This window comes from Henckelia pumila, chromosome 3 (genome assembly GCF_033568475.1).
Source record: "Henckelia pumila isolate YLH828 chromosome 3, ASM3356847v2, whole genome shotgun sequence".
Lineage (NCBI taxonomy): Eukaryota > Viridiplantae > Streptophyta > Magnoliopsida > Lamiales > Gesneriaceae > Henckelia > Henckelia pumila.
In genome coordinates this window covers 21,655,572-21,663,588 of record NC_133122.1, presented here as the reverse complement: position 1 = coordinate 21,663,588, position 8,017 = coordinate 21,655,572, and the positions used below count along the sequence as shown (strand labels likewise).

Genomic DNA, 8,017 nt, shown 5'->3' with positions numbered 1-8,017 from the left:
TCATCTTCTCTGTGTTATTGTGTCCTGCTTCTTTTCTCTATCCTCACGTAATTTCATGGCAGAAAAGGGTTTTGATCCCCAAGATATTCATTCTGAAATGGGTTGCAATGAAGATGCTGCGGAAGGTGTCACAGCACCTACATCACCACACCCCGTGGTTGAACAAGCTATTGTTCCGGTTGCTGAGGAACCAGTGCCTCTGGACTCCATCGCTCCAGGAGAGCCTGGTAATGCCATCGACGTGGAAAATATGCCGGACATGAGTGTGCTGAACAGGGTGTTTCCATCGAAACCCTTGACCCGACGATCGAAGAGACAAGCTGGATATAATCCAGATTACACTGCCTCAAAGCGTTTTCGTGGAAAGGGTCAATCATCAAGTCCTTCTATGCTAGATACAGAGTTTTCTTCAGGAGATGCAAGTGATGATGAAGATTACAAACTGGTGCATCGAAAGAGGGGAAAAGCAAGTGCAATGGAACCCTCAGTTCCAACCATCCCCGTCCCATTTGAATCTGAAGAAAAATCTAAAGGAAGTTCATCCTCTGACAGTGAATCCACTGAATCAGAGACTCCATCTGTTCCTGCTGAAAAGTAGCTCCTACTTCTATTCCAGTTTCTGAGGGATCATCTTTTACTGCTCCTCTTGTGCCATCTGATGATGAGGAGATTTCCATAGCCGAGTTCATGGCTAAGATGAAGAAGGCCCACGGCAAAAAGCCTATATCATCTCCTACTGCCCCTGTTCAGGAATCGGATGATGAACCTGATGAAGAGATGCTTCAGGAATATGCTGACAATTGCCCTAAACCTTCTGAGAGTTCCAGCTCTACTTCAAGTGAGGATTCAGATGCTGAGGATGAGTTGGAAGAAGAGTCAGATTCTGGTGACTCTGAAGAAGAAGAAGCAGAAGGTGCTGAGGAAGGTGTTGCCGACACCCTGGACAACACCTTAGGAGAAGAATACCGGGTAAATTCCTCCTATTCCTCTGATTTTTATTCCAAGGAAATTGCTGACTGCTGGGATCAGTACTCTGATCGTGAATTCCTTGAGGAGCGTAACATTGATGTCGAGAGCTATGAAGCTCAAAACTTGGTCAGATTCTTTGAAGTGAGAAATCTACTGGCCACTGTCTCTACTGCTGGTCCATATTGCAGGGAAATTGTTCGAGAATTCTACTGCAATCTCACTGAAGCTGTGAAGGATCCAAGATTTGTCAAGTATGGAAAGGTGTATGTGCGAGGACAGATTTTTGCATTTAGTCCTGCCATGATAAATGGTTTCCTTCATACTTTGACTGTTGATGATGCTGCACTTCCGTCTATGGATGAGATGACCTCTGTCATTATAGGTGGTCAAGTCACTATTTTTCCCTCCCATCCTAAGAAGTTGCAGGCTGCCAAGCTCACATCTTTCTACTCTGTTCTCCACAAGACTGCTGTGAAGACATGGAATCCCTTCGGAAATTCTACAGTTGTGACAAAGCACCAGACTCCTGTCCTTTATGCCATTGGCACAGGCACAAGTTTCAACTATGGAAGACTTGTTTTTGACACTGTAATGGGATTTGCAGATTGTGCTCAACCTACCTTGAAGCTTCTTTATCCATATTTGATCTATTCTATGCTGCTGTCTCAAGAAATTGAGAAGGATAATGATGAAGTACTTACTGAGCCTAGGGAATTGATGAAAATTGCACCTGCTCTACTCAAAGGAAACAGAACAATTTATCTTCCTTGGTCTGAGTCAGATGTTGCCGCAGGTGTTGTGGCAGGTGTGACCAACACCCCTTCTGCCACTACTATTTTTGTGCCCCCTTCTGCTGCTCAAGCTGTTGATTCAACGTTTATTCAAGCTCAATTGGTGCATGCTGAACAGAAGATTGCACAAGCTCAGGCTGACCTTGCATATTACAAAGGGTTAAAGGCTCACCATGAGTCTCTTTTAAGGGGACCTGGCCCTTCTGAACAAAAAGGGGGAGAAGACAGTGATGAGGCTTCCGAGAGCAATCAATTCTAATTTTTAGTGTTTGGTTTTCTAATTTTTAGTTTTTGGCTTTTCTAGTTTATTTGTTTCTCTTAGGTTAAGGTTTAATTGCTCTGTTTTTGCTCTGTCCCTAATCAAAACCTTTTTGTTTATCACTGATGTTTCGTATTAATTTTGAGATGTCATAGCTAGATGTTGCCAACATCTTGTGACAACACTTCTGCTTATACTTAGGAGGAGAATCTATTCAGGAGGAGTTTTGATTAAGGGGGAGTTTAGTTGTGTTTTGTCCAGAAAGGCAAAAAGGGGAGATTGAAAGGAATATTTTATTCCTTAAAATCATCCTATTTTGAAAAAGATTTTATTAATTATCTTTTGCCTTTCTTGGACATGAAGTTATTTAATTTCTTGAATAACTTGATTTAATTAAAGTTATCAGAATATTATGTTATCTAATATCTATTGATTTAATTCTTTATTGTGTAGATTTGCCTTGATCAAGATCTAGAGTCCAGCGCCTACAAGGAAACATTCTAAAGAAGGACTCTTGCTCTATTTATTGATGACATACGCCTACAAGGAAGGTATCGATCATTGAGAGACCGTGAGTTTTCAAAAGCAAAAGAATACGTTCATAGAACGGCTAGAGCTTGACGGTTGAACATAGTGCTTGAAGCCGTGAAGAACAATTCGGAGATTGTTGATCGAAGAAGTGTGCTACTCACGTGTTTTGGCTTCAAGAGTTTTTCTCTATATTCTGTTTTTTCATTATTCTATTTCATATAGAATGCTTTTTAGGAGAAACTTTATTATTTATTTTCTCACTTGTCTTGAGAAATTGATTTTTACAATAGTCACTAGTGTTAGGGTTTGTAACACTCTGTGAAAGTTTTCTAGTGAAGTTTTGCCCTGAAGCGCTGCAAGAGTATTTATACTCTTGCTTAATTCAATTGAGTCTATTTATTTGGTTGCTTATTTATTTTATACACGCTTAACTTATATTCCGCTGCAAATTACTCAAGGTGTTATAGTAGGTATTGTCAACACCTTGTGACAACACCTCAAACTGTTTATGTGCAACTATTATTTCCTTACACATTTACTTAACTTAATTCATATATAGGTTGAACTCTATCAAGAATCATTGCGCATTAATTACATGATAAGAACAAAAGCAAAACATACTTTAATTTTTTACAATAGAAATGTAACGAAACAACGCCATAATGTATCGTGCATAGAATGGAGAGGAATTGAGTAATTGACATTAATAGAGAAACCAAAGCAAGAATGCAGAATAAGTACCTATCGGTGAAATCCTTTAACCTTTGGTGTCTTAACGAGGTAGATTGCTGACAGGAAACATTTGGCTGTCCAAACAATACTGTCCTGAGTACTCACCACTGAAAATTTTGGAGCCAACGACACCGCTTGATCGGCTTTCAAACTTATGCCTGTTTCAATGATCATATCTTGTTGATTGAAAGTTTCACTGTACTTTCTCAACCTCTCTAATTCCATGGTCACTTCTTTCATGGTCGGCCTTTCGTCGCCATTTAACTTGAGGCATCGTCTAACAAGCTCGGCCACTGCCTGAAGTTGTTCCAAACTCCCTTCTTTCAGTACTCGGGGATCGAGTATTTGGAACAGGCGATTAATTTCCTTGATGGACGTGACAAAGAAAGTGGACAGGTTCCTTTCTCCTTCAAGATTTTCAGGGGAAAGAGGTTTTCTCCCTGTCATGAGCTCGGCTAAGACGACTCCGAAGCTGTAAACGTCGCTTTTTTCTGTCAATTGGCTTGTATGGAAGTACTCTGGATCCAGATAACCCAATGTTCCCTGTACAAGAGTGGTCACTTTTGTTTGATCAATTGGCACTAATCTTGATGCTCCAAAATCTGATATTTTGGCAGTGTAGTTATCATCTAATAGTATATTGGGAGATTTTACGTCTCTATGAATAATCGGCATTGCTGCTGCAGAATGAAGATAGGAGAGAGCACCAGCAAACTCTGCGGCAATCCTCAGCCTATTCTCCCATGTAAACCAAGGCATTCCTCCACTGTTATGGATGTGGTGAAAGATTGTCCCATTTGAAACATATTCATACACAAGCAAAGGTACCTCGGTCTCCAAACAGCAACCCAAAAGTTTTACCACATTTCTATGGTTAATCTGAGTCAAAATAACCACCTCATTGATAAATAGCTCTATTTGGCTCTGATCCATCATTCTTGACTTATTTACTGCGACTATAAGGTTATCACCGAGGATCCCTTTGTAAACTGTTCCATAACCACCTTGACCAAGAATACGATCTTCAGCATAATTGTTGGTGGCCTTTTCGAGTTCTCCAGCTGAAAAGATTTTAGCTGATTCCATCATACCTTTGTTTGAAGATAGCTGCTGCTTTAGTAGCAAACCACCATTTTGGAGGAAGAATTTCTGTCTCAGTTTGGTTAGTTTCCTCTTCTGGATAATGAAGCATGAAGAAGTAATGCCAATTAACAAGAACATTAAGCCAAAGCCCAGACCTGAAAAAATATACATTTCAGCACACTGAATCCAAATTAAGATAGAGACGTTGAAGCAAATTTACAACTTGATGTCAAGTACTGAATCCATTCAAGATACATACAGACTTATGATTCATGATGACATGTTTCTATGCTTTTTTATAAGAATAGTCAAACACAATGAATACTCCTGGGATCGGACAAAGCTAAGTCACAAATTTTTATCTCAACAATAGCTTCACTCTGCGGTATTCAATGCTAATTTATAGAAGTTTTACAAAGTTCATTTGCATGACAAGCTGTATTTTTGTCACAATAAATATCAAACTTCTATTTGCAGATTGAAACTTTTGAGGAGATCAGAAATGGCACACAAGTTAATTCTAATCACATAGCTACTGACTCTTATACTTTACACACGATGGTTTGGGTCCGTGAGGATCACATGAACTGTATGCAATTAAACGACGATTAGCATCAATGTCAGTTCTTAATTCGAAACAAGGGTGGATGCAGTGAATAAATTGTATTGGATCTTTATGACTAGAAAGTTTGCAAACTGCTTCCATGTTGAAATGTATGCAGTTTAGCCGTCATGATATTTCATGTTGAAATGTATGCAGTTTACATGAAGACATATGTGTCGCACATGTTTTCATGTGGGCCGCCCAATGATCCAAGGGCTCAGCTTCACCAGGTGTGTTAAGCATAGTCTCACCCGTTTACAAGACATTAACGGGTGTTCCATTAGGGCACTTGTCCAACACATCAAGGCCGAGTCTGGGCTCTGATATCATTTGAAGATCATGATAATTAACTCGAGTACTCTAACTCCACCAAGTCCATATATACAACTCACAAACACTTAATCTATATCTGATAACCAGAAGGAAATTAAATCTTAATATATATGTGCCGTGGTAAGCACACACATGAGACATGAAAGTGAAAGCAAAATTTCTTTCTTCCAAATATATATGGTGTAGAAGATAAAAAACCAATTACCTTTGCACCCTGGCTCCAAATATGGATTTCCCTCGTATCCATCGAAGCATCTGCAGCTATATCCTCCGCGTTGGGCATCCGAATCAATGCAATTACTGTTGTGGTGGCAAGAAAAATCATTGGATTGCAAGTTTGATTGATCCCAATCACCCAGTCCAGGACTAACGGGACGTTTTGTATGATTCGATTTTGGAATGTTGGGTCAGAAATATCAGATTCTCGGAAGGTGAAGCTGTCTTGATCGCCTAGAAAGGCATAACCGCAAGGGTCAAAGGACCACGCATAAATGTGACCATTAAAGGTGTCCAACTCCGCATAAAATACCTGCAGCCCCTTGGGTATTGAGGTCTGACAGCAACCAACTCCAGTGTAATACCCATCAAGAAGAGACTCTTTTGCAGAACATATGGACCCACACCCAGTTGAAAATTTTGCTCCATTCATGATAGCGTAATCATCACATCCGACTATTGTGAACTTGTTTACATCAGAGAAGCTAAAATATGGGGCTAGATGAATAGAAAGCGGGTTATTAAAGGTCCGGTTGCCACGGTTGTTGAAACATTGAGTTGCTACCAAGTTCTTGACTTGAATTTGGGAGCCTGATATATTGGTGACCTCAAGATTTCGCATGATATAGGGCTTGGGAGGGTTGAAAGAAGTATTGCAGTTGATATCAAATGATGGGTTCACTGAACAACCTGAGCCTAAACCAATGCCAAAAGGATATGGAACAGTTAAATTCCCGCACTTGCGTTGGCAACCAGGCATGGTGATAATGGCACCACTTGTAATATTGATTCGGGTTGCGTTGGTTTTGTCAGAACCAGCCACCGCAAATTTCACCATTGGTACATCATGAATTAGGAAAAAAGCACACAGAAGAAGGTTTATCAGCATCTTAATTTGCTAGCTGATCATATTCAGCAACTACATTCACAATAATAATAATAATAATATTCCTCATGCTAATCACCATATATATATAGCAGATCGAAGTTTAGTACTGCGCAAACACGCCACTATGCATTGTCCTTTTCAACGTCCACTAAATAAATAATATTTTCCATTCTTTGCTACTAAGAGGCAGGCAAACTCGATCGGTGTATAATCAAAACAAACTTAAGACTCAGTGCCAGGCCCAAGTACCCTTGCATCTTGATACAAGCTAAAATGTAGCCCTTTGGCGAAGCGCGTCTTAGCCATGAAACCACATCGGTAGTTCACTTGTAATTAGGCTCATCAACACGCCTTAAACATCATTGTCGTTTTATAGTTCTAAAGTATAAATGTTATATTGTACGTAACTCGATGTTATTACTTTTCACTTTGAACATGAGTGCGCGCTAGCTGTACTAGTGATGAGGGATGCCTTTTTTCGAAACCTGCTGGTCCTGTAATTAACCATCCTCTCAATCTTGTATCGACACTTTTCCCGGAAAATCGATATTTATCACAATCCCAATTCACTCGGTACTAGTGATGAGGGAAACCATCATAATTCAAAAGATATAACATTAAGCAAAGGTCCCTCTCAGATGAAACAAATTAATAATCTGCCCAGAAACATGATTCTGGAGATTTATAAGGTTGGTTCTGTTTGAACATGTACTTTAAAAACGTTTATAGTGATTTATAAGTGAAAAAAACTTTAAAGTATGGATAAAAGTTTTGTAAAATGTTTTTGAAAATTATTTTTAAAAAAGTGTTCTCTAAGTATATTTTTTTAAGAACACTTGAAAGATGTTTCTAACATGGAATCATGAGAGACACTTTTGAAATGTTAAAATGTTTTTTATAGAATAGTTTATCCCAACACATATTTATTCTTAAAACAACTGTTATAATTCAAACACCAGAATAAAACCAATACCGTAAACAAGTTACACAGCATCAATCAAGAACAAGAACGAACATGAAAACAGGAAACGCAAAAGGATTCTTGGTTCGGATTATCAACCAATCCTACATCCAAGGTTCTGGGATTCACCCATATGAATTCACTATGAATCAATCAACGTTCAATCGTTACAATCCCCTTTCAATCGCAACACACGAATAATCAAAAAGAACGAAGCAAAAACAAAGCTCAACACTACACTAGAATCAATTCTTGATACTCATAGCTCAGCTGATAGCTAACTCCAGAAATGATCCTTGAATCAAGGTGAGCTGCTGTTGTTTTCCTTGGGATACGATTAAGAGAGATGATGAAGAAATCTGCCGAGAGTTGCTTCGTGTATCGTTGTGTTTGTTTATCTCAAAATAAACCCTTTTAAACCAGCTTAACCGCCAAGCAACTAACTTAATGACCAATTATAACCATTGGATCAATATTAGTTTTCAAGATACATCTTATCCGTTGATCACCAACTAATTCAAGTCAACTCTAGTCTTCACAAATCTCCACCTTTGACTCAATTGATTGCACATAATAAATCCAGCTGAGATCCCATAAACATGAAGTTAATTTACTCCATCATGTTGAGCATACTCAATGCATGCTCAAG

At 39.0% G+C, this 8,017-nt stretch overlaps 1 protein-coding gene across 1 annotated transcript; it reads right to left on the bottom strand.

Annotated features, from left to right (window-relative positions):
* Positions 1-3,322: 3,322 nt before the first annotated feature.
* On the bottom strand, positions 3,323-6,356 carry LOC140888236 (putative wall-associated receptor kinase-like 16). Its single transcript, XM_073295926.1, is given in 4 exon segments — positions 3,323-3,390; positions 3,393-4,520; positions 5,508-5,627; positions 5,630-6,356. Coding segments are annotated over 4 exon segments (2,043 nt in total).
* Between the last annotated feature and the right edge of the window lie 1,661 nt (positions 6,357-8,017).